The 25,817-nt window shown below is 48.0% G+C and overlaps 9 protein-coding genes across 9 annotated transcripts; 6 read left to right on the plus strand and 3 right to left on the minus strand.

The window, feature by feature from the left end:
- Positions 1-2,219: 2,219 nt before the first annotated feature.
- Positions 2,220-3,984, plus strand: FMAN_04199 (uncharacterized protein; the record flags this gene model as incomplete). Its single annotated transcript, XM_041829118.1, has 3 exons — positions 2,220-2,502; positions 2,564-2,821; positions 2,873-3,984. The coding sequence occupies 3 exons, from the start codon at positions 2,220-2,222 to the stop codon at positions 3,982-3,984; spliced, it is 1,653 nt and encodes a 550-aa protein (XP_041679913.1).
- Positions 3,985-4,204: 220 nt separating this feature from the next.
- FMAN_04198 (uncharacterized protein) lies at positions 4,205-5,380 on the minus strand (the record flags this gene model as incomplete). The annotated part of the gene is made up of 3 exons (XM_041829119.1): positions 4,205-4,657; positions 5,001-5,277; positions 5,331-5,380. The coding sequence occupies 3 exons, from the start codon at positions 5,378-5,380 to the stop codon at positions 4,205-4,207; spliced, it is 780 nt and encodes a 259-aa protein (XP_041679914.1).
- Positions 5,381-5,941: 561 nt separating this feature from the next.
- Positions 5,942-6,320, plus strand: FMAN_04197 (uncharacterized protein; the record flags this gene model as incomplete). Its single annotated transcript, XM_041829121.1, has 2 exons — positions 5,942-6,111; positions 6,161-6,320. 2 exons carry the CDS (start codon positions 5,942-5,944, stop codon positions 6,318-6,320), a joined length of 330 nt encoding a protein of 109 aa, XP_041679915.1.
- A 221-nt stretch (positions 6,321-6,541) lies between these two features.
- FMAN_04196 (putative replication factor c (40 kDa subunit)) lies at positions 6,542-7,699 on the minus strand (the record flags this gene model as incomplete). Its single annotated transcript, XM_041829122.1, has 3 exons — positions 6,542-7,281; positions 7,328-7,548; positions 7,596-7,699. 3 exons carry the CDS (start codon positions 7,697-7,699, stop codon positions 6,542-6,544), a joined length of 1,065 nt encoding a protein of 354 aa, XP_041679916.1.
- A 345-nt stretch (positions 7,700-8,044) lies between these two features.
- FMAN_04195 (putative FCF1 involved in the pre-rRNA processing steps of 40S ribosomal subunit biogenesis) lies at positions 8,045-8,821 on the plus strand (the record flags this gene model as incomplete). The annotated part of the gene is made up of 3 exons (XM_041829123.1): positions 8,045-8,080; positions 8,198-8,488; positions 8,552-8,821. 3 exons carry the CDS (start codon positions 8,045-8,047, stop codon positions 8,819-8,821), a joined length of 597 nt encoding a protein of 198 aa, XP_041679917.1.
- A 754-nt stretch (positions 8,822-9,575) lies between these two features.
- FMAN_04194 (uncharacterized protein) lies at positions 9,576-11,917 on the plus strand (the record flags this gene model as incomplete). The annotated part of the gene is made up of 5 exons (XM_041829124.1): positions 9,576-9,785; positions 9,845-10,049; positions 10,098-11,501; positions 11,553-11,704; positions 11,768-11,917. The coding sequence occupies 5 exons, from the start codon at positions 9,576-9,578 to the stop codon at positions 11,915-11,917; spliced, it is 2,121 nt and encodes a 706-aa protein (XP_041679918.1).
- A 6,140-nt stretch (positions 11,918-18,057) lies between these two features.
- Positions 18,058-19,422, plus strand: FMAN_04193 (putative nitrogen metabolic regulation protein nmr; the record flags this gene model as incomplete). The annotated part of the gene is made up of 1 exon (XM_041829125.1): positions 18,058-19,422. The coding sequence occupies one exon, from the start codon at positions 18,058-18,060 to the stop codon at positions 19,420-19,422; it is 1,365 nt and encodes a 454-aa protein (XP_041679919.1).
- A 2,623-nt stretch (positions 19,423-22,045) lies between these two features.
- FMAN_04192 (uncharacterized protein) lies at positions 22,046-23,300 on the plus strand (the record flags this gene model as incomplete). The annotated part of the gene is made up of 2 exons (XM_041829126.1): positions 22,046-22,224; positions 22,334-23,300. 2 exons carry the CDS (start codon positions 22,046-22,048, stop codon positions 23,298-23,300), a joined length of 1,146 nt encoding a protein of 381 aa, XP_041679920.1.
- Positions 23,301-24,701: 1,401 nt separating this feature from the next.
- Positions 24,702-25,286, minus strand: FMAN_04191 (uncharacterized protein; the record flags this gene model as incomplete). Its single annotated transcript, XM_041829127.1, has 2 exons — positions 24,702-25,022; positions 25,071-25,286. 2 exons carry the CDS (start codon positions 25,284-25,286, stop codon positions 24,702-24,704), a joined length of 537 nt encoding a protein of 178 aa, XP_041679921.1.
- Positions 25,287-25,817: the final 531 nt, after the last annotated feature.

The following is a 25,817-nucleotide window of genomic DNA, read 5'->3' on the forward strand; positions in this document are numbered from 1 at the left end:
AGCGCTTGCGATTGAGGCCATTCATATCTCGATCAAGAGCCTAACCTGAAACACATATGTCGTTGCTAAGCTGAGTTCGGCTGTTTCTTCATAAACCTACTAATATTCTTATGTTTCTGTCGGAAAAGCGGGAATTGTTCACCTCATATAATATTTCGTTTGACAACACGTCCCCCTCACATCATACTATCAATTGATACGAATGCAGATGGAAATCATTGTTTAAGAGAGGCGCTGAAATTGGACAAGAAGTTTGTTGAAAACGAGACAGTGTGTTCGACGTGAAACTACCTCAACTTAGTATCTATTGTGTAGGGTATGGTTCCCCATAGCCGAAGCAAAGTCGCGTGCAGCATGAAAAGGTACCACCTTTTCTTGCCTATTTGTCTTTGGCTGGCGATAGTAGCTCTCTTGGTGGCGCTCGGGTTTGATAATTCAACACAGTTTTTCAGAATTGTACTGGATGGAGAAATTCATCATATGTGTGGGATGAAACATGTTTCGTATGCCAAAGTAGGAAACACAGATAACGCCGCTTCTCCCCGAAGAACTGTAAAGTTAATCTTCTAGGTACAACGCCTAAAATCACACAACGGCGACCTTCACCAGACATCTCAAACATACCAATATATACTAGATTGGGTTTTGTCAATATTTCATATACGTACATAGATAGAAGCTGGAGGGGAAGAGAAATGAGCAACAAACTCGAGCAACCACACAAACCCCTTGTGGAGATTCAGTCGTTGGCTCGAATTGGAAAGCAGTAACATCCTTGCGGTGTAGCCATTAGGCGAGTAACAACGCTCGGTAATCAGCACTCGAGGAAAGGTTGAAATGTTGGGTATAGATGCTGGTGACAGTCTCGCAATTTTGGACAGGAAAGGTACATTATCTTAAATTCCGGGGCACCGGCATACTATATAAGACGGCGGGATCATACACCTACCTACTTACCTTACAGAACTCCTCATAATGTTTCCTCTGACTTTACCGCAGAGCTCAAAGTCACACATTCAGAGAAGGAGAAACTGATATTTCAGTCCTTCATGCAACCGCCTGTTTTCTCTAACCAATCGCGGATATTGTAGATATCCACACCCACACACTGAATGTCATGCAGCCTCTATCACAGTCACATCACATTGTCAGCAAGTGACACTACTGTAGATGGTCAGTGGTGCTAATTTGAGCCACGCGAGCAAGGAAATGCTGATCTTAGAACGAGTCTCCAGCGCGTGCGCGGCAATTAAGCGCTTAATTCCCACTAATCCGATATTACTCGAGATTGAGATAACTAACGCGGAACGCGGCAGCAGTGGATACGCACATCTTCACTAATAGTTCAGGTTGGCTAGAATCACTGATTATGGGACCAATAAGCCCAGGCGTTTGGGCTGTAACTTCAAGCTGAAATAACCCTTCTCTCACAAAATGGTAATCTGTAATGCATGTGCATGTGCTTGCCCCGCAGCCTACAAGCTTAACGAACGATTGCATGGCCCTCTTCTGTTTTGGGTACCTTGATACCTTGGCCAAGCATCGGCTAGGGACTACTGGCCGCACATAGGGCCGGCGTCTACAAATCCATTCAACGCGCCATGGGTTGCTTACCAGCCTATCAAGAGCCTCCCAGCCCTGGCTCAATTGAAGGTCTGCAGCCGCTTGAGAAGTCTCTGCATGATTTCTGATTGGTAGAGCAAGGCGCCAAGCATTTGAACTTCGAACTACTGGAGCCTATTGGCTGTCGGCGATCATTTTGGCGGTTGGGCATTCTATTTTTGGACTTTGTCGTGGAAAGGCGACTATCTGCCCTATGAAACAATGATATCTGAAAATATTACAAAGATCACCTCCAGAGTAGGCAACTAGGAGTTTAATAATACTGTGCTTGCTTATGAGACCCCTGCAATCCTTCCTACCAGGTGGTGTCTAAAGATTTCGGTTCTATCTCGATAAAATCGTCTTGACACCCACATGTCTTGATCAGCGGTGTTTCTGATACTACATCCAATCTTCCACCAAGAAGCTTATCGTTTTCTTTTATTCCGAGATTGATCAAGATTGGGAATCGCACATCAACGTCGACATAAGCATTGGATATTGTGTTAGCACCAATCTGGCGCCTGTCATGCTTGGCTGTTGCCCTTGAGTGACTCATGACCACTGTGACGGTCCTAGCATAACTTCCCTCCAACCGAAACACCCACGCTTTCGACATGCATATCACCCGCTGGAGCTTCAGTATCGTGGCGCTGCTCTCACCTGCCACCATTGCTCTTCAAGCAACGCCCAACTCTGAGTGCGCGGCCCTCTGCTCCGATGGCTCTAACTCAACTCTCAACGACGCCAGTGCTGCGAGAACGAATTCTTCAGATATAGTATGCGAAGACGGAGAGTACACAGAAACTGGAAATGGCATCAGATTCAAGAACTGCCTAAATTGTCTCCAGAAGAGTGAGGATATATGGAGAGAAGAAAGTGACGTTTTTTGGTTCCTTTGTAAGTCATAAGTGAAAAAAGCTTCCAAGCCACGTACCCCAGCTGACACTCCGTGGCATAGATAATGTACGATACGCATTTGACGTTTGCCTCTATTCCTATCCCGATGCAGCGAAGACTGGGACAATCAACTCGCCCTGTAACATTGAGAGCTCATGTGGATCGCTTGAGGATGCCTTGAAAACATCCTTACTTCAAAGAACAAGTGACAATCAGTTCGGATATTGCAAGGCCGAGAATTCTATCATCGAAAGCTCCAGCTACAAAGAGTGCATTAGCTGCCTGCAATCAACATCGAACCAAAAATTCCTCGCAAATTGTTTGTCCCAGCTTCACTTCCAATCTTAGCAGATCACTAACAGGTTCTTAGTTTTGGTAGCTCTGAAGGCAGGTTGTATACAGGAGCCAGAGAGGGGTGATATAATTGGTCTTAGTGGGACCGTCTTTGCCTCATCACTCGTTAACATCACCGATCCTAGCACCAACAAGACTCTTCCCGGTGACGGAGGTGCTGCTGTTGGCTCTATGACCACTGGCACAATCGTCGGCATCGCAGTGGGGTGTGGTCTGGGTGCTGCTGGCCTTGCTTGGCTCCTCTTCATGTACTGTCGACGAAGCCGGAATCGTCGAGGGACAGCAATCAAGATCTCATCGCCATCACCAGATACCCCAATGAACGACCGTTCAATGTATGGCATTCAAAAATCATCTTACTTTCACGACAGTAGGAAGCAACCACTGCCACCTATACACGATCCTCCACGTGCAGGAGGACACATACGCACAATGTCCAATGCACAGTACTATGATGGGCTTGAGCGCGATGAAGAAGATGGGCTGGGAAATGTCAACTATCACTACGTGCCATATTCAAAAAGTAACGGTCCCAACAGTGCACTACCAACACATCCTGCATACATTCCGCGGGTAGTTAGCAAACTTCCCGAACCACACATTGCCACACACACCCGCAAAGCCAGTGCTCCCGACTCTTATGCCCTTCAAACCTATCTTAAGGCCACCGACGACTTCGGGCTCAACCGGGGGAGTATTAGTGACGCCATTTCGAACAGCACAGTTTCACAGAATGCCAGTAGGAATCCGTCGCCTGCTCGCCAGAAAGATCTTCTTGAGCCACTTGTCGCTTCGGTTCCAGCGCCTATAGCCTCTCAAGCGCCTAGACCAAGGCTTCCTTCTCTGACCTTTCCCTCCCTTCATAAACTTGTTATTCCCCGAAAGCAAAACCCTCCAGAGGTCAACTTGGTATCTGCGACCCCGATCTCTGCCGACCCTGACCCCTGTCGAGAAATGAGAATCTCCAAGCCTCTGGCTGTCCTTGATCCTCGGTTCCAGGATCGACCTTTAGGCGGGGGTACTATCCTCGCAAATGAGATTCCTGTGGGATTCAGTGACGAATATCTAAAGAGGAGAGAGGCAAATAAGTCGCCTATGCTGAGCGGAAATAGTCGCGTTTATGGTTGAGATATCCCATGAATTCATGCCACTGCTCAACGACAGATAGGGATAGTGGTTTTACGGAAATGTCAATTGGTTTAAGCCTGGAGTTACTTGGTTAATATATCCTGGCACGGTACGCTCTAGATCGATACGGTACAAATGGTGGGGCTCAGGAGTTCATAGCGATAAACATTCTTTTATTTTCATGCGTACACTGCGAGTGGCGGTTGTAGACGAGTGTGTTTCAGCCCAGTCTCTGGCCTGGGCCACGAGACCGCCACGAATCTGGCAAAGGGCCTGTGTTGACACCAGTGCTACGTTCAGAAGATGGTGAATTACCGGGTCGGACGGCGGTACTGAAACCTCTGGCAGTGATTCTTGGTGTCTGCACAAGACGCTCAAGCCAGGCAGGGGTTCTCAAAAGTCTAGGGCCGTTCCCGAACTCAGGCCAGATTCTTGTGAGAAAATCGAACAGATGGGCGGCGAGTAGACCCTCAATTTCGACCAATGCCTTCTGTGGTCCTGCCATGAGCGCGGTGACAACGATCATGCAGATTGGCAGAGCCTGGGCGGGGATGGTAAGAACGAGATACTGTGTTTTCTGGCCACGTTGGTCTTGAGTAGTGGTGTAAACCATGGCAAGAATGAGGCCGTTCATGTACAAGAAGCTCGTAAGTCCGGCGAGGTAGTCGATCATCTAGCGACGTCGTTAACCTCAGTACAGGCACATGGCATACGGGTACGTGTTTGGGATATTTGAGTTTTATTGCTATGATATAAAAATGTAGGGAGCTAAAAAACCACTCGAGTGAATTGAGGATCACACGAGCCATCCATATAGACATCCCACCATGCCTACACCGCAGACCAACCCGGAAATGCGAATGATGGGTGGTCCGAAGTGCAGGGGTGATCTTCCTCATTTCCAGGAACCGTGATAGCTGAAGAGGCAAAGCACTATCCGGGCAGATATATGAGGGGGGTTTTGAAAGGAACACATGGGAGAGTAGCAATGCACGGGTATGTAGGCGCAGGCTTACCAGAATTACGGTGCAGACAAATAATATGTAGAACACAAGATCGACCTTGCGTGGGAAACGTGGGTTCCCCATCTCCAGCTGCACGCTATAGCGATACAGAAAGAACGAGTTGAAGAGCAAGTTGATTGGCTGCATTTCGACCAAGAAACATGTTACGAGTCGCCAGATTTGAGGCGGAAACATCCAAAGATAGGATGGGTGATATATCAGACGCGTGGCTGGTAGTAGCCCGACGATGCAACCAATGGAGGTCAACACTGTAGCAGTAATCAGATTCCTGTGACATAGTTAGCGAGTGCTATCGAGAACACAAATGAACATGCGACGTACCGAGAAACGGGTGGCAGAGCCCAGTAGGCGGCCATCACATTGTCAGCCATTATGGGCAACTTTGCTCAATCCGGCGACGGTAGTAGTAGCAGGTCAACGATAGCTGAGTCAAGAGTACTGTTTCTGCACAAGGAAGAAAAAGAAAACAAGTGGGGGTTCAGCGGACGTTTTATGTAGAAAGAGAAGAAACATGGGACTTCGCAAAACCAGGCAACCAGGGACTCATGGTTATTGCTTGCGTGTCATCTTCGTTCTTTGTTTTTGGAAGAGTGTGGAAGGAGAGAAGGTAACAGCTTGGAAAAAATTCCAATAAATGAACAATCCGCTCTAGCGGGGCACCAGATCGGGGCCGACGTTCCGCCGAGATTGGAGGCCCTAGGTGTGGCTAGTAGGAGCTCGCGCCACACTTGATGAAGCGTGTGTCATAGAAGCGGAAGTGACCGGGCTTCGGGATCTCCAAGCTCACGAGGATATTGTCTGATATCGCTGTAAAACTTTTTATTGTATTCACTCATCAATCGGCTCTGGAGCCCTCTCAAATACTGAGTTCTGGACACTGGACACTGAGCCCTGAGGCACCAACGTCACAAAGACAAGATCAAGCCATCATCATGCGTGCTCACGATGCTATGCAGAGCGAGGAAGCCAATGATGCTGCTTGGGAGGCTGCCAGAGGAGGTGTTGCAGGTGCAGTCAAGTGGGGAATAGGTGCCGCAGTGTTGGGTGCTGCTGGGTATATCTGGTCGCCGTTGTATCGGTCCATGACGATTCAATTCAAAGTGTAGGGCTCATTCTCACAGCTGATCCATCCTGTTACTGACCTTTTCAAGGTATTTACAAATGTGTGGCATGGTACCTGGAGCCATGATCGAGGCAGACTCACGGCTCAGGGCATACGAGCACCGAGTGAGAATGCAGCGGCGGTTGATGGGAGACAGGGCCAAATGGGAACGGTATGAGGAAGAATTCATCAAAGGTGACGGCAAGTGATCGCCTCTGGCGCGGAAGCAGAGTCCCTATGATCTCAATCTCTCACTGGAAAGTCTTGACTGCAACTGCTTGGGGTATAACGGCGTACATATGTCACATTAGAGATGACCATCGAGTCGTCTGTGTAAATCACATTACTTTAGCATCTTTCCTTCGCTTTCTCAGTCGAATACCAACTCCAACGCCAATGATGCACCCATGTCTAGATTCATCTCCATATTCTATACCCGAAATCGCTTAGGATCCATGTTGATTTTGCATAGCCGAACGACGCATCCGCTGAGTTGGAGTAGTGTTTGCACACCTTCGAGGACCTTCATATGTGTAAAGCCTATCTCTTTGATAAACTCCAGCTTTGCATGTTCGCTCAACGTGGGGATAGTTTTCGTAACCTTGAACATAGTGCTAATAATGTCGTGGCTTGAGTAACCTAGATCCCAAAGTTCTCGGAGTGTTTCCAGTGCGGAATCAACATTGCCTTCATAGCAAGCCTTCAGCATCGCCTGCACCTTGATTGGATGAGGCGAGTCAACAACCTTGAAGACATTGTCTCCTGAGACGAATCCAAAGCCGGCAAAAGTAGATTGAAGGTTGTTGATAGCTTGTCGCATATCTCCCTCGGCACTGAAAACCAAGGCTGCAAGCCCATCATCACTATATTCAACCTTTTCCGCCTCAATGATTTGCATGAGTCGCTTTACGACTTGAGCGTCCGTTAACTTGGCGTATCGTAGGATGGCGCATCGCGATTGGAGGGGTTCGATGATCTTGTTGGACTGGTTACAGGCGAAAGCAAATCGTGTAGTGTTGGAGTAGATCTCCATAGTTCGTCTAAGGGCTTGCTGAGCACCCGAAGTCATGCTGTCGGCTTCATCGAGAATGACCAGTTTGTGACGCCCCGCAGGCAGAGTGACCTTCTTTTGGGCGAAGCCCTTGATCCTGTTTCGAACAACATCAATACCTGGATATGTTAGTGAGATTTTTATCGCATGGGAGGATCCAAGTACCTCGCTCGTCACTGGCATTGAGCTCCAAGACCGCTTCCTTGTAAGATTCACCTAAGAGCTGCCGGGCTAGACATAGAACACTGGTGGTCTTTCCAATACCAGGCATACCCGAGATGATCACATGGGGCATGTTGCCCTCTCTAGCAATGATCTTGAGTCTTTCGATCGTTTCTGTGTTTCCGACGACATCGTCGAGGAACACTGGTCGATACTTTTCCACCCTAGGAACAATGAGTGAGCAATTCTTCAAGGGGCATGAATGGCATACCAGGGAAGCTCATAATTTGTGGTCCCATTAGAAGAAGCTTTGAGAGCCGCCTTTGAGGCAGAGTTCGACGACTCGCCACGATCTTCGGGTTTTTTGGAAGACATTTTGGGTATGCTGTTGTGGTAAAATCGTCGATCCTACAACTGAAGCCTGAAATGGTATGTCAATCACTTAACGCGACTGAGAGGATACGGACGCGTCGAGTAAATGGTCCGTGCGCAGAACCTAGAGTCAAGGTAGGGCCCCACTTATGCCACCGCTTTCTACTTTCTATGGCAAAATCTTGTCACTGCGATAACTTTTTTGAGTCTATCAAACAGCAAACATATCACCAACCAACAGTATCTTGAATCCACAGCTTCTGGACGATCCACGACGGGAATACCACTGAAGAATCACGAAAACCGCAGCGACTTCAATTCTCAAGCTTCACACAGTATCAAGCAGCCATGGGTGTTCAGAAAAAGACTCGAAAGTTCGCAGAGGTATGTATCCTTATCGATAAGCAGCGCAAAAGCTGCCCAAATTTCAACATATCCACGAGATGAAGATGGGGCGCGCAAACATCAAGCACCTCAAATGCTGACCGCAATACGCAACAGGTGAAGCGAGTTATTGGTCGTCGCGATGCCAGACTAAAGGAAAACAAACTCAAGGCTGAGCTCGCTCAGAAGGAGAAGGAAAAGAAGACCATCAACGGCGAGCTTATTCGAGAAGCGCCTCAGATGCCCAGCAACATGTTCTTCCAACACAACACAGCTCTCGTTCCTCCCTACAACGTCCTCGTGGATACCAACTTTCTCAGTCACTCGGTTCAGCGAAAGCTCTCTCTTCTCGACTCCATGATGGATTGTCTCTATGCGAAGTGTAACCCTATCATCACTTCCTGTGTGGTAGGTCCCCAGCCCCAAGTTTGAACCCTTTGGACCGTGACTAATAGTTATTTCCACTCTTAGATGAGCGAACTTGAGAAGCTCGGACCTAAGTATCGCCTGGCCCTAAGAGTTGCAAGAGACGAACGATGGACACGGCTTGAATGCGACCACAAGGGCACCTATGCAGACGATTGCTTAGTCGACAGGGTGCAGAAATCCAGAATCTATATCGTGGGGACAAACGATAAGGCGCTCAAGCAACGGCTACGAAAGATTCCTGGTGTGCCAATCATGAGTGTGGCAAGGGCCAAGTACGTGATAGAGAGGTTGCCAGGTGCGCCTGACTCCTAGGTGTTCTTTTTGTTGTTTGGGAATGGGGGCTTTGCATTTACGAGTTCACGACGCATCGCATAGCTTGGTTCTGGCCAGCACTAATGACGTTGAGCCTGGTCACTATTTGAAAGGGTTATTATGCGATGTTCTAGGGTAGCTAGGTACAAAATCCAACAGGTATTCACCCTCGTCCGTAATGGAATGATAAGCCACAACATATTTAATTGGATGTCTGGTGTTCACCTGGGCTGTGCCTCTTGTGTTTTAAAGTCGGTTTACTTTAGTATGTAACTCCCGTAGCCCAACGATCGTTGTTGAAGTCATATAGTATAACCCGGATATAAGTGGCCATGCATTCTTTGGTGACATGTGATTGGGTGTTTATCAGCACCTTACTATTGGCATCTGACATTCATCTTGAGATACGCAGTCACATTCAAATCTCTGTCAGACCGTCAAAAACGACTTACAGAAAGTGAATACTACACACTATCTAGTATTTTTGACAATTAAATCGTTCCTCAACCTTCGGAAAGCTTTCACGACAGCGCATTATCTGACGGAGATGGATTCCAGCCCAAATGATAATGATCAGTCATCAACATCTGAAGCCCGCCAGAAGCGCTCACGCGTCCTTCTTTCATGTGCGCCATGTCGCAACTCAAAGTTGAAATGTGATAGAGAGCAACCATGTGGGCAATGCTCCAAAAAAGGGCGCGCATCTCAGTGTACTTATGCCCCAAAACCTGAACGGAAACGACCCGCCAAAGGCATGTCCGCACGTTTGAAGCGTCTCGAGGGCATGGTGCGGGAGATGATGGACTCTGAAGGTTCAGCCCCAGGAACCCAAGAAAGTACCGGAGCCGGCGCAGGATTGGCGAATGGTACTGCCACAGGACCGGACGTCCAAGGCCATGTCGTACACAGCAAGAAAGGGGCAACCTACATTGGCGCGACGCATTGTATGGCAATGCTGGAAGATGTACGTATTCATATAGGAGTCTGCGATGACCACAAGGAGCTGGGGCTAACATTGAGTAGATTGAGGACTTGAAAGACTACTTTGAGCAGCCTGAAGAAGCGGGAGAGGATCAAATCCTAGACGATGAGATTGATCCCACAGAAGTCATGTTGAACACAAGAGCTGGACCAAGGAACCGAGAGGAGCTGCTTAGTCGCCTACCGGAGAGAAAGGTCGCAGATAGACTCCTTTCGCGTTACTTTGCGTCGATGAGTCCTTCGCAACGTTAGTATGTCCCGCTAAACACCCAATGCTTTTACTAACATTTACCAGATATTGTTCACCGGCCAGTTTTTACCAGGCAGTATTCTAAGTTCTGGCAAGACCCTAACGAAGCATCATTGCATTGGATAGCGCAATTATTCATGATGCTCAGCCTTGGCGTCTTTTTCAATAAGTTTATCAACTCAAGTGAGCTCGAGGGTGACTCTCCTCTCCCAGCTCAGGACAGGATCCGTCACTACAAGGCTTGTGCTGGATGGGCTCTCGTCTGGGGCAAATACACCCAACCATCCTCGGCGACACTCCCAGCGTTCTTGCTCTACGTCGAGTCATCTTTCCTCTTTAACCGTGCAGCTCAAATGAACTGTTACGTACTCTCAGGCGTGTGTATCCGTCTGATGCTCAAGATGGGTCTGCATAGAGACCCAAGTAAGCTGGCGAACATCTCGCCTTTTGAGGGCGAGATGCGGAGGCGCATGTGGAACATGGCTATTCAAGTCGAACTTCTGGTTTCTTTCCACATGGGCCTCCCAAGCATGCTGCAAGGTATAGAAACTGATACTGCAGTACCACGAAATCTAGACGACCATGACTTTGACGAAGATTCGACGGAGTTGCCTCTTAGTCGACCACCTACAGACTGGACCTCCATGACATATCCAATCCATAAGACACAGATTCTTCGGGTATTTGGACAGATCGCGAGACAAGCTCATGCTCTGATGCCGCCAAGTTATGCTGATGTTGCCAAGCTCGACAACTTGCTGCACGAGACCTGGAAGAGTGTCCCATCTTTCATGATGGTTCGGCCACTAGATGAGTGTGTTGGTGATCCGCCAGTTCTGCTCATCCAACGTTTTGGGTTGACAGCCCTATACAACAAATGCCGTATTGTATTGCATCGTCGGTATCTCGCAGAGGCAATTCCGCAACGTGAGCATGATTACTCACGCAGGCAATGTCTGGAGGGTGCTTTGTCGCTGCTCAATTACCAACACATTATCTGGGAAGCTTGCAAGCCAGGTCACGTATTGAGCCAGCATGGTTGGTTTGTCTCGTCCCTCGCGGTTCATGACTTTCTCATGGCCGCAATGGTGCTTTACCTGGTCATCAAGAATGAAAATTACTCAGAGGTTGGAAGTGACTATGACTGGATGCCGCAGACTGCACCAACGCCAACTAAAGATGAGTTAATATGTATGATCAAGAGGTCTTGGCTCATCTGGGCAGATGTGTCACGAGACGCAGTGGAAGTCAAGAAAACAGCAGATACACTGGCTACAATGTTGGCCAAGCTCGGAGCTTCAGTTGAAGAGCCAGCAAGTGCCCTTGAACAAGCTGGTCCCAGTGTCAGTGGTGATAACGACTACTCTTCGCTTGGGGCTCCATCTGTAGACCCTAGCACACTGGGGTCGATCGGAGGTGATCCGGTACTGCTCTCGAGTCTGGGGTTGGGTAAGACATCCCAAGAAATATGATAGATAAGAGATATGCTTACAAGGATAGGCTCATCAACGGGATCTGCATCAGACCAGACACCCCTGGATCTCAATCTGGCAGGAGATGCAGGAACTAGCATGAACTTTACGAATATGGGGACAGAAGGTCTTCAGTTTGATCCGGCTTGGATGGATACTGCAGCTAGCAACATGGACTGGGTAAGTTGCGTCGTAGTCGTTATCATGAAAGCTGTGTATTTGGCAAACTAACAATCTTGGCAGCGTTACCTCGACATATCGCTGGCTCACAGTCATGATGCTGGACGCAACGAAGACACTGGTCAGACGTGGATAGAGAGGGCACCACCATTGGAACAAATGGATATCATGAGTTCAGGAATCTGGATTCCAGATCATCCTGAATCCACTTGAGGACGATCAAGCAACATCTTGAGAAGTGTAGTTGATGTTATACTAGAATTGGTCATATTGGCAATCTGAAACCAAGTTTTGATTACAACAGCTTATCGTATCTCGTTGATAACTTGCCGAGTCAGATAGTAAGATGAGAATGCTGATAACGCTTGAGACAGATCGTCCTCCGGGTATGTCACCACTTCAACAAACGAAAGGGTGGTGTGGCCCTCACGAACTGTTACAACCATCGGGCCATACAATACATACACAACATTCCGAGCTAGGTCCGCTTTCTGGGGAAACGAGATCCGGGGGACTAGCTAGCAATCCCCGCATAGCACTTAGATGCTGATGATTTGGATGAAGCTCATCCAAATGGGAGAGGATTCAGGCTTCTCAGGCTTGACCTTTGTTTCTTCTTTTTGCCAACACGCAATATTGCCGCAGTATTTGGTGATTGAATAGTCGGCACAAGATCATCATTGTGACAGTATCACCAATATTGCGAAATGGCTGACGTGTTCGGCTTGAAACACCCACCGATAAGCAAGTCAATACACGATATGATAACAACTGAACCCAATCCATAGGATCATGGTGATTACAGGGATGTATGACGTCGATCCGGGGAATTGGTTGATAAAATTAGTGGCGCCGTATGCTCCGCGGAGATGGTCATATCAGTTTGCGGCGTCGGGATCCCATCCGTCGACACAACATAAACTTACACAACGCCATATAAACAGCACGGAACGCCGGCCGAAGTATACTGTACGTTCGAGAATATCGGCTTACAGTGCAGTCGAACATTGAAAGTAGTATTGATTGATCAGGTCGTGTGATTGTGTTTGATAGACCGCCAATTCGCAATTAACCTTCTAGAACAAAATCACGGTTCTAGAGCATGACTCCCGGGTCCATACGCCGTGTATTGAGCAGGTGACCGGCAAACCACCCCTGAGCCGATTAACCAACCCTTGGAAGACCACAAGGTACTCATGCAAATCAAAGTCGCACAATAGCAACGTCAATCATTGTTAGCAGCGTGAAGTCCCAGCCATGGACTGTTTCGACCATCTTCTAGGCTGGCTCGTAATGAATAACATCAGTGATATTGGTATGGAATAAAGTAAAAATATCCCAAGGAACTCGGAAAAAGTCTTCACGCATCCAATATGTTAATGCTTCTGCCATAGCAATAATACCATGACAGTACCGCACACTAGGGGAAGTTATCCGCCACGATGGAGAGCTCTCGAAAAGCATAGCATAGCAGAAGATCGTTTCGTTTCGTTTCATTTCATTTCGTTTGCGAGTCTGGTGACCAACAAGGGCTTCTTCGCCATCCCGCGACGCCGCTATCAGTTGCACGAACAAATAGGCAGCTTGATGTTAGACGTGTTGTCAAGTTGATGAGAAATGGATTCGGGTTGAAAATTTTTGACTGGAGAGCCGTGGTACTGCCTGGATACTTTTACCTAATTTGAACGCTACTTCGGCACTTCTTCAACCACCTCCACTTCTATCGTGGGCAGCTTTCTGCCCTGGTCTTGTCTTTTCGGGGTTGAATACCACCAAATGTCTGGCCGCCGGCCAACTGGGTATCCAGTTCCAAAGGAGAAAGAGACCAAGACCTGGATCATGGACCTGGACCCGAACCTCAATCTAGTAGCGGGAGCGTGCGTTCCTAGCCGGTTCGCTCCCGCGGGGATGCGAAGATCTGTTTCGTTCGTAGAGGGCAGGCAGGTCAAGTCATGGATCGTTTGTTGGTCTCTCAGTAGCACCGGTATAATGTTCCTCTGCTGGTTGGTACGACCGGCTGCCCGCTTAGATTGCTTAATACTCTAATAAGGTCGATCACGGGCAGAGCCTCAGAGTGGTCTTAACGGGCTTGGCAATTGTTGGTGACATTGTGATTTGATCGTTCATGATTGTGAAGGTGGAAGAAGGTTAGAGAAGAGGTTGAGAAATTGAGGGAACGTTTGTAAGTCGATAGATTAGATAGGTGTATTCCGAAGTGAAAAACAACTGCCATTTACGGATAATATTGCTGGGACTGATAACTAATAAGCGCCTGCCCTATCAAAGTTCGGCCTGTCGGTGACAAGCTGAAAGTGCAAGAAGTGACCTGTCCAATATGCGAGCCTGATACTTCAGCTTGTGCGTCAACCTATAACTAACTGTCTGGTGTATTCCGTGCCTAGACAGAGAGCATTAGCTAGACCATCCTCCTTTTCTACCAACTCATGCTAGTATGCCTCGGCTGCAACGCAGTCACCATCATGAAATGAGGAGAAGTGAGGAGTGAGGAGTGATGAGGTACATGAGACATCAGCTCCCCTCTCCGACCTGATATTGGATTCATGATAGTGTGGAGGAGGTAGTATCGCGCCATACGTGCCAATCGTGGGGGAATCACTGCGCCGCAGCGGCCAAAAATGGAGAGGTCAATTTCGTGATGGACTTGTCTGCTTAATCTGCGCCGTACTGTTGGGTGATGAGGGGTTGATTTAGCAAACAGGTACTAGACCAGGTCAATATTAAGGGACGGACCAGCCGTGGTCTTGTGATGCATTCACCAGGCTAACATGAACCGAAAAGGAGAAAGCAAATTACTCTAAATCTCTATCTATATGTCCCGACAACAACGTTGTAGATGGAATCGAGTAAAAGCTATGTAATGGGAATGAGGACCGGCGCCTATTGGCGAATGATGGTGTTGGGGTATGGCCGATTCCGCAATCTGGAACCTGGAGCATCCCCGTCGTTTGTCAAATTGCCTCTCTTGTCATGACATGGATGGCACTGCATTTGTCTGGTTTGGTTGTTGGACCTGGACCTGGAACTGGAATTCCTCCTTGTTGGACACCGACACCTTCATGGTCAAAATGACATTTCAACTCGACGACAGATATGCAAGAGCTGCCAAGATGTTACCCAGATCGGCCGCTCACGAGTCGAGTCGAGTCCCCTACTCACTTTTTATGCAGGGAAATATTAACCTACACCTATCCGACGGTAGGCTGACTTCATGGCTGATACAAACATGGGGCGCTAAATAAGCTTCCATGTCAGTCGACTCCGAGACACCGACCTGGAGATATCAATCATCAGTGAGTTCTGGGCGATAAGCCCAGCGCCCTGGATCGCCGATTCAGAGACAAGCTTGAACTATTCTTAGTGTGATTGGCCACCCCCGGACTTTCAATCTGTGCTGGGTTTGGTCCATGAGAGGGTCTTATTTGGAGTTTTTAACATTTACGAAGTGGGAGACCGAAAGGAAGATGAGCTTATTCACAGCCAGATGTGAGTGAAATGAGGCCCTCGATGGCATTGGCGGAGAGGCAAATGGGAACACGAGTTTCGGTGGCATTGCGTCTAAACCTTCGCCTTCTAACGACATCCAGCAGGCTCTCGAGAGGTCAGCTCGTGGTGTAAGATTGATAGCGATAGCCTGGAAACAAAGAGGCTCATACCACGAGCAATCAATTTTTGCCCCGATTGGTCCAAGATTGACCATCTTGGCCGATCCTCTATCCACCTTGACGGCTCCAGAAGCTTTTTCAAGGCGTAGCCGCCCGATTTGAATTTTCTTACCATTGGTGACCCTGTTGCCGTGCGCGTCCGGCATTGGCTCCAGCTTTCATATTGGGTGGTGAGTTAACGTAACGCCTCTGAATTCCCGGAAACCATTATTTCCATCGTCATGAGGGTAAGGTAACTTGTACTTGGGTGGTCTGTTTTGACGTCCGTAAATGGCCCACCGAATGACTGCGTCCAACTACCATGGGAGTGCAGCCCTGGTGCAGGGGCGCCTGTAGGCGTCACCTGGGGTCGAAAAGGCAACATCAGGTCTCTTTATCTTTCGTATCTTGCCCTGTCCTGAGTAAGGGAGGAAAATCTCTTCATTTAAAAGGACGGTCAAGAGTTAAACCCGTTTCATCCGGAGAGGTACTTGGTAGAAGTACTGATAAGAAGAATTCGGAGTGGTTCCGTCTAGGTTCAACAAGGTTAGAGGAGGAGGCAAGGCGAGACAGGTGACTTGCTGACCGAAATCCTAATGGACAAAAAGGGCAACTGTTAATGTACTCCCGTCATGCCATGATACCTGTGTCTTGGCTTGGGTCGAACCATCCACAAAGGTACCTGGATAGTGCAGGGTACTTCTGTAGTGACGTTGAATTAAAGATGGCGTTTCTTTTCAATCCTCTTATCAGTCGGTCGAGTCGGTTTCTGCTTGCCGGGTCCGGGTGTGGTTATGGAACTTCTGGTCACTTTAATTCCCATTGTGACGATGAATCCGGTCTTCGTTATCGCCTGGCGCTCGCCCTCTATCCTCCTGCTTCCTCTAGCTTTCTATTATCGAACAAGCCAAGCTGGCGAGCATCCATCCCCAGTTTCCAACCCGCAATCTTGAATCTTGTTCCCCATTTCCCCATTCTTTCCATCCTGTTCTACTGCGCTTCTGTACGCATAGTCAGCCCTGACGCCCTATTTGTGTAAGCTCTTGAGTGTTGTTGTTATTGCGATACCCCGCCAAATCAGGAACCGTCCTTGAATGAGACAAAGTTAAATACCCGCAGGATGAATGATAAGGAACCTTAGACAGGCAAACAATTTCATTCGCTGCCCTATGCTACGGGGTTAATCGTCACGCAGACAAACTGAACTGTAGCGTATACTTGCCGCCAAGCTTGAACTAATACCTAAATAAAAGTTGAGGGTAGATTTTCCTGTACAAGTTAATAAGTGGTCAGCTTAGCTTAGACCCCTCATTCATCGTCAAGGTTGTTCTTGATCCCTTGATTCTTTTCGAGCTACTTGCAGCTTTTGTCTTGGCCCTCTCCAGCTACAACCTTTTTGGACTTCATCGACGCCATCATATTTTTGGTGTCGGCCCCAGATCGTACCCACGAGGGCCTTTGTGTGTGGCTTCATTCAGTGATACCCATACCTGTACCCACCGACCGAGTGTGAGTGTGAGGTTAGTTTCAAGGACTCGGCGCTATCTCTACACCTTGGCTGTGATGTCGCATACACCCCCTCGCTATCAACCTGCAACCGCACGCCATAAACCGACACCACCCATACCGTACCATACCTTACCTTACCATACCATCCATACCTACATTTGAATACCTTACATAGGTATAGGTTCTGCTCCTGCTTGGGTTTGCTACGCTGCCTTACTTACACACACCGACCGAAGTCGCTCGCAGCAGCCGACCTATCTTATACTTGCGCAGAGCCCAGCTCTCGTGTCTATTCGTGAACGACGACTTGACCATATATCTCTTGCAGGAGATCGACCTTGACCGGTGCAACCGAAACCCCTTGTTACAGCTGCAAGTCGAATCATCCTCTCGACTCAACCCATCTCAATTTGACTTCATCATCTGAGTTCTCGGCTCTCTTCGAACCCTTTGAAGCTGCGTCGTCGCTTACAGGACCCTGAAAGCACCACGCTAGAACCTTTTCCAATTCCACCTTCACCCACAATCGCACATTGGGTCAGGGTTGTTTGTTGGATTACCATTTCCTTACCTATTTAAATCCACCTAGGAACTGGGGCGCGCACACTGCACTGCACGCTGAGCGCAAGCCTGGCCTGGCGCAAACGCCGCGACGGAGCATCGTGACCTCTTTTTTATTTCTTTTACTGGGGTTTCGAGTTTACTAGTCGACAGTCGCTTTGTTGTGTCCTGTCTGGGTTTCTCTATATTTTCCTCCCCCTCTTCTCTCTCTTCTCGACTTTCCTCACGATCTCCTACTTCTCCGTCCTCAGCTTTGAGCAGACCACCGCCAATAAACACCCTGCTGTCTGCTGGTGGTTTGGCTTCCGCACCTGCATTGGGCTCACCCTCTGATCCACCACCACACTTGAGTTTTTACGTACAGACTCTCGCCTGTACCTTTCAACTTTACCTTTCACTTGGTGGTCATATCCTGTTTTGCCTCCCAAGCCGGCATCCCGTGGGCCACCCCCGACTTAATACCGGCTCTGGCTCTGTTCCGACCTGTCTCCGCTCCGTGGCCGGTGGCTTCTGCCCTCGAGTCAAGTTCCGATAGCGACGTGATATTTTCTTTTTCTTCCCACTCACACAGAGAGTGCATCAGCGCACTGCTATAGCATGCCCGCTCAACTAAACGGGTCCATGACCGCCAGCATCCCCATTCGAATACCCGGCGACCAGGTCCAGGCTCAGGCTCAACCTGCTGTTTTTTACAAGCAGCACAAGCATTCCAGATCTTCTTATTCCGATTCTTCTCCGCTCGCAAATTCAAGGAACAATTCTTTAACTTTCCGTCCTTATAAGAGGCTCATGTCAAACCCAGACAAGACCATCGCTGTCATCAACGCCAGCGGGCGACAGGCTGCGTCTTTCATCCGCGTCGCCACTGCCGTTGGTTATCATGTGCGCGCTCAGTTGAGAAATCTCGACGGTGTCGTCGCTGCTGAAGTTTCGGGGAATCCCAATGTTACCGTATTCGTCGGCGAGCTCTACACAAGACATCAGCCCTCTGAAGCAAACCGTGATGTTACCAAACACGGCCCGCTGGCCGGTGTCGGCGTCAACTACGACTTGATCGCAAGTCTGTTCCGCGGCGCACAACTCGCCTTCATAAATACAACGTTTTACGGCGATGAGATTCAAATCGGAAAAGCCCTAGCCGACGCCGCTAAGCGCGCGGGAATTCAACACTACGTGTACTCGTCCATGCCCGATCATGGTGCTTACAACCCCGAATGGCCCTCATTACCCCTCTGGGCTGCCAAGCATGAGGTTGAGCAATATGTGCGCAAACTCAGAATACCAGCCACTTTTGTGTACACTGGCATCTACAACAACAATTTCACCTCCCTTCAGTATCCCCTTTTCTGCATGGATCTGCAAAAGGACGGCTCGTTCAAATGGCAAGCGCCTTTCCATCCCGACGCCAAGCTACCCTGGTTAGATGCCGAGCACGATGTTGGTCCCGCGGTCCTGCAAATCTTCAAGGATGGGCCAAGCAAATGGAACGGAGAGCGCATTGCACTTGCATACGAATACTTGACACCTAAGGAGGTGTGTCGACTCTTCTCTAAAGGGGTCGGCCGTCCTGTGCGCTATGTGCGAGGCCCCATTGAAATCAAGGTTCGAATCCCTGAAGGCTACCGGGAACAGCTCGTCGGTCTTGAGAAACTGTTCGACCCGAGTCAGAAAGACCCTCGAAAGCAACCACCTTACTTCGGTGACCCCAAGGTCGAAGTCAGTTGCCCAAGTGAAGCCTTGGAGTTGTGGGAAGGCCCTCGAGGTATCGAAGAATACGCACGTGAGATGTTCCCCATAGAAGAGGAAGCAAATGGTCTCACATGGATGCTGGATGATGATGCGAGTGACGATGAAGAGGTGCACAATACAGCAACCCATGTCGAGCAACTGAGAATCCACGACGGGGACGATGATAGCGACGACGATAATGACGACGGCCTTGTCATAAAAGGTCGCAAGCGGGACGAGGAAGAGTGGTTAGCATAATGGAAACCCATGGCGTCTGGATCTTGGCTAAAATACGACATCAAAAGCAGGAAAGGGGTTAAAAAAGAAGAGTTAGTCCATCGGAATCTAGAAGCCCAGTGCTGAGACGATTACGGAACGGAGCAGACCTGGCGACGCGGCATTGCATTTCGGCAGGAGTTGTGTTTTTGGAGAGGCGTCTCTACCGGCGTAGGTTTGGTCTAGGAACCTAAACGATTTTATTATGACTTGTCAATGGATGAAATAAAAGTAACGAATTACCTTTGCCCTCGATTTTGTTATGCCTTTAGCCTGTGATGTGTGTTGAAGTTGGCAGTCATTTGTAGATGATGCTCGTGCAACTCCACGAGACTGAGGTCCGATACCAGCAGACTGGTCCGATACCTCTTGCTTGAAGGCCACCATCAATCTAAATGACTGGTGCTTGGCTCAAATGTCTGACTGCTCTTAAGTAAGACACACCCAACAACGAGCTGGCAAAAGAGTGGGTGTCGGTAGAACGATAGCATACAAAGTGAACATGGAAGACGGATGGCTGCCTCAACGGAGCTAAAATGAAACAGGGAGCTCAGCTGCTTCTTATATACGATTATCTTAGAGCCAGGACTAATGGATTAATAAACGGCCACCTCGTCATGCACAACACCACTAGGTTTATCTGGCCCCTTACATCAAGATGCTGGTTTGTCATAACAAGGTTTAACAGTATATCATGGCAACACCATTTAGCACCCCCGCGTATCCGCCCTCCGTACCGTTGAACGTGGCTCCCATGTAAGACCGCGTGGGGTTATGTTTATTCTCGACAGACTTGCTTTGTAAATGGTTATCATATGTGGTTCTTCTATGCTTTCTTGGTGAAGTTTAGATCATATGGCAAGAATCACACAAGGACCGGAATTGCTACATTGACTACCCCGGAATCAAAGACTCGCCAAGATTATCGCCACGGCGGTCGAGTTACACGCTGCGTGGGGGAGAAATCCGGGGTGACAAGGGGATGAACTCTCCGTTATCTAGCATGATTAGGGGCAATGCAGGAGAGGGTGGTCAGGGTGTTTATCTGTTATGCCTCTCCTTATCTATCAGGACTCTAGGTCCAAGATCATACAAAGATCTTCAACAACGAGACAATGAGAGCCAGGTTTTTGTGAGTTACAGAATAGTCAACAACGAGTTTCATTCTGTGCATGTCAAACAATTATGACAGAGATCAATGCTCTATCCGCTCTAATCATAAACCCAGGTGCTCAGACACTAGGATATCACATGCCTCACCTGCAACTGATAAGATACACAACTTGGTACAGTATTTCCTATCAAGGCCGCGGAGTCGAGTCGGATATCCAGAAGCTTCAGAAGACATTCAAGGCTTGATCACAAGTGCCCTCGGTCGTTGAAGGCTAATCGAGCCTCTATTATTGCCAAGGCGAGAAGATGACTGGAGTGGACGGTATAATACTCTTGCCACCGACATATTTCGAATATCAGAGATATTGATCCTTGCTGGCTATCCACGATAAGGAGACTACTGTTCTTTTTGAATTAGGCTAGGGGAGGAAATAAAACTCAGGACCTTGATCCTAAATGACAAAAAGACCTAGGCAAACTGGCATAAGTTTAGGATATTTTTGCCAAATCTAAGATACATTTTGTTGAATTTATTTTGATATCCTTTATTCAAGTCCCATATTTTCTTCGATAATCTCGTCGGGATCAGCTGGGTGATATACGTTTTGTTTATTGATATTGTCACGTTCTTTTTCGAACTGCTCTCCTTCTTCAGCGACCACTGATGGCCCGGGGGTTATCGTCTGATCGCTCTTTCAGGGCCTGGAAGTTTGAACAGGAGCATATGGTGATCATCTTGCTGGGCTTATTTGCACCTTTTTGGGGGGCCTGGGAGGATAAGGACTAACAACTTTAACAGAAAACATATATCGGTGATACCGTGCTTGAAGTACTAATAGAATCCGTCATCTTAAGTACAAATATTTATTTTACCATCACTATTGATTGCTTAAGAAGTATCCACTAAGAGTTAAGAGTAAGGAGATTATAGTTATACAGGAAATAAACAGGGATATAGAGTCAAAGAATTTATAGACAAAGAATCAGGATCCTGAACTCAGTAATTATATCTTTCAAGTAACTTACCAATACGCCACCGAATATTCCACCGAGTTATGCGAGGTATTTGATAGGTATCTAACGTGGACTGTCGAACTACCGGATAAAAGAGGCTCGGTTTTTCTAGGCAGTTAGCTAACAGCTTTTTATTATATTAATTATACTTACCCCTAGTCTCCCGTTATCGCTCTCGTTGCTCGATATCCTCAGTAATTATGAACAGCTGTTCCCCCTGGTTTGGTTGATTGTGGGAGACAGGTAGTTCTGCGAGACATAGTGAAGCCTCTTTTAACCTCTCAACCTTATCACAGCCTCTTTCACAAGAGTAGTTCGGGGCTTTTCGTCCCAGTCTCGCAAAATTCCGGGACCACGACCCTAAAGGATGAAATCTTTACAGAACTTTAGGATGAACTTAGATAAATTTTGTATTAACTTGGGAGAGCTTTTTCTTAGTTACTTCTAATACCCTGGTATGTCTTCAGCCATTTCCTCTATGGCAGACGTCGTGAAGAGCATCCTGGGAACACACCATCTCCAGCCAATTGATCTTATCGACCTTCCAATTGTCGATGAAAGCTTTTGTTTCTGGGGTGTCTACCTGGATGTCGTACTCAAGAACGACACAGACCTCGTCGAGGGTGTTTACCTTGGCTCCAGTCTGGGGTACAAAGGGTAACAAAGGGTAACTTGGGATCTCCGGTCGTCGTGTCGCCATTCACCGAACGTTCTCATTGAGAAATCATAACGACCTGCCAAGAGATGTTAAGTGTCACCATTATAGTGTGGCCTGCAAAGACGATGTCACTCCACACTTCCGAACAGTCTCACTATTTGAAGTGACCCGTGGCAACGCGGTTGCATCAATTCTCGCTGAGCACGGGCTTATGATATACCTCTCAACAGTGGCATGGGCATACCCCAATCAGCTGAATCTCTTTCACGAAAGCAGGAATGGAATCCAAGGTCTTCCTGACTTCAGTGACATCGGTCTGAACAGGGCCCTACCCTTAGCCCAAAATCAACATTGGTTACCTTGCAATAGGACCATTTATCAAGGATGGCTGAATGGAAAAAACCAAGAGGACCAAGTTTTAAATGTGGCCGCCCATTCACCAATCTGCCAGATGAAAAGAGATGGAAAGGCTTTTTCGAAGCGAGACGTTGCGCTGCCTGTTGGCTCCATTGATGTAAGCACAAGGAGAACTGCCCCGATCTCATTACTGACGCAAGGATGCACGAGGTCTTTGGTTGGCTGGGGCAACCCTAATGTATGTGGGAATCCAGCATGCGAAGAGCCAAGAACTCCTGCAAATATGCGCAAATTTCGTTTTTGGGGTCAGGATATGCGATGCGCAGGTTGTTACCTGCATCTAAGAACTCACGGCAGCGATAACAATAGCCCGAAATATGGGCAGACGGCGGCGGGTCATCGCAAGTGGGTAGAGAAGGGGCACGACGATGTCTATGGAACATGTCGTGTACCTAGCCAGATTGATAGCCACCTCGTTGGAGGGAAAGGCTGGAAGGCAGCATCTAAATACCCGGCCTGCGCTCGCAAGCCAACCAAGAAAGAAGATGAGGAGTGGAGGGAGCTGTATGGGGATATCAGCGCAATATGTGGTGTAGACCGCGAGTATACCATTTTCATAATGCGCCGCACGGAGAAGAGGGCTTGTGCTCTCCTCCAAACCAGGAAAAAAGGGGATAAAACATCTGACGAGGTCGATGAAGGCGCCTCCCAAGACTAGAGCCGATATACTCCTTTAACATTAGCGTCTTCTAGACACGCAAATAAACTATTCCCTCCTCCCCTCCTTTCTCACGATCTTGGCAGATGCAGGTGTTTCAGGCAGCAGGTCGCTATCTTTAACAGACCGATGCAGATGAATGGCCTGCCCTTGAGCTTTTCGAGTCCAAGAACGTGAATACCCCAGGGACGGCCCGTTCATTGAAGAGTAGGAAAGGACTTGAAGAAACCGATAGTAGGGGCATGTTAGAGGATAATAAAGCTTCTATAATGCCAGGGGAAAACATAAGAGGGCATAGCAAGAGTACTCCGTAAAGTACCTCTTCTTGCGGGAAGAGGTAGTCAAACGATGCAGTCTTCAAAGCCCGATGGGTCAGAGACGGTAGTTGCCACGTGAGAGGTTGGAAGTATACGACATCTTCAGGCAGGGAATATGAGATGGTACCCATTGAAAAGCTGTAGGACGTGAAAAGATGGTAGAAACAGCTTGGTGCAGAGATGCCTTGACCAACCCCTTGAGCCGTTTTATGACCATGTTCTTCTCCCCATAACAGCTATGCACGAGTCGCATCGTCGCAGGTCCTATTTGTTCCTAATGTCATAGTCAGTGCTGGTCTATTCCGCACATGGTCGATATATTGCTATGTAATGGGCTGCTGACCATTCTTCTTCTTCTTCTTCTTCTTCTTCTTCCGCACTCAGCGTATAAAGCGGCACAGACTAAGGTTTCACAGTCATATCCTCGACTTCAAGTCCTTGGATGAGTTGGTGGATGCCTGGAACCATAGCTCCATCAACGAATTCAATATCGGTGGTGGCCTCGGTTTCGTCAGTCCATTGCTTTGTGTTTTGATAATTTCGTGACAACACCTTTCCAATCTATTTTTGTCTTCTCTATTGACAGGTATTTGGCATGTATGGCTCCATGTTCATTGGTGGCTTGCCAGCAAACTATCGAAGTCTGGTAACCCATCCGCCGTTGTCAGTAAGAATTGGATTGACTGCTTCTTCATCTCCAAGTTCTAGAATTTCGGATTGGTCTGGCGGCCTTTCTAGGAGTTGATCAAGCACCACATCAAGCTCATCTGCGTCGTTACAGCTCTTGCTTAAATCAAAGTTATATTTGTATGTCTTGTATATATTCAAGTCAATACTGTGTATCACATATCACGTACATTATAAATTTCACAAGGGAGACAAGTTGAAGTCAAGAATGTATCATTTCTTGCTCATGAGAGTTATGCTTGTCGACTGCATTTTCATCTCAGTCGAGATTTAAAAACATAAAAACAAACAGATAGCAAAGGGCATTCATAATACCCCCCTCCACAATCTGCCCCCATTTCCCATGGAGCTCAGCATGCCCCTTCTCTAGATGATGACATGGTAACGCCGGCCAATCTTACGAGCTTAGGCCGTTTTCGACTGCCTTGACCATGTTGTAGTGCTCCTCAAAATCGTCGCTGATAAGTTGACACTTAAGTGTCCGGTTGTTGACTTGCAACTCGTGTGGGATGTGAGGAGGGTGGTCAGTCCCATCCTTGGCAAACCGGACGGTATGCATTCGTGCAAGGGAAATGATAAGCTCCGAGTTGTACTCGTCGACGCGGGTTCTCTCGCGCATATCCCAGTTCACAATGGCAGCGTCAATGGCCTTTGCCATTGTGTATCCATCTTTAAACCTGACAAACTCGGCGCTCACAGTGAGGCCACTCTCATCCTTCTAGCAAGTCTTAAAATCCTTGCCTTGAGAGTTTGCCTCAAATGAGACGTTCAAGTATGCACTAGCGTTGGCCATGCGATGGGGGTTCGTCTGGAAGTCTTGGCCTTGCTTCTGTTTTGATGGCGTGACGGGTAGATTCTTGATGAAGTAGCCGGCGGCTACAGACGTTTCCTTGAGTTTCTTGACGTTCAAGACAGGCATAGCGATCATGTTGTCATCTGAGTTCCAGGCAAAGAACACCTTTTCAAAGAAAAGGTCCCGCATTTTATCAGTGATAGCCTGGGCGCCTGTTCCAGAGACTGGGCGAGAATCACACTATTCCTGCAAAAGATCATGGAAGCTAGATTTTTCCTGCTCTGAGAGTTCTTCCGCTCCAAGGATAGTGGTGTTGGCCGCACGGTTGACAACTTGTCCGTCGGACATGATGATAAGTGTTTCCTGAGTCCAACCGTCAGTCAAAGACTCGTATGAGTTAATAGGGTTGTAGGCTTACCGAGATGCTTTGAAGAGTTCTTGTTTGAATGTTCACGAGACGGAATCCACAGGATGTGAGAGCAGATGGTTACGTTCAAGTTTTTCTGTTTCAGAATTATCGTAATTAAAACCAAGTTGAGCGAGCGCTTGCTATTGTTGAAATGAATTCTATTGTCGAGTGATGTTCGAGAAGAACAATAAAATAAACGTGGGACCAGTTGACCATGATGAGCTCTTGTGTAACACGCTAGACACACTGGTTCAACGTCCCTTAGAGGCGGCAGTGCCACGGAGCTTCGATATAAACTATAGTGATTCCAT

This window comes from Fusarium mangiferae (genome assembly GCF_900044065.1).
Source record: "Fusarium mangiferae strain MRC7560 genome assembly, contig: FMAN_scaffold003, whole genome shotgun sequence".
Lineage (NCBI taxonomy): Eukaryota > Fungi > Ascomycota > Sordariomycetes > Hypocreales > Nectriaceae > Fusarium > Fusarium mangiferae.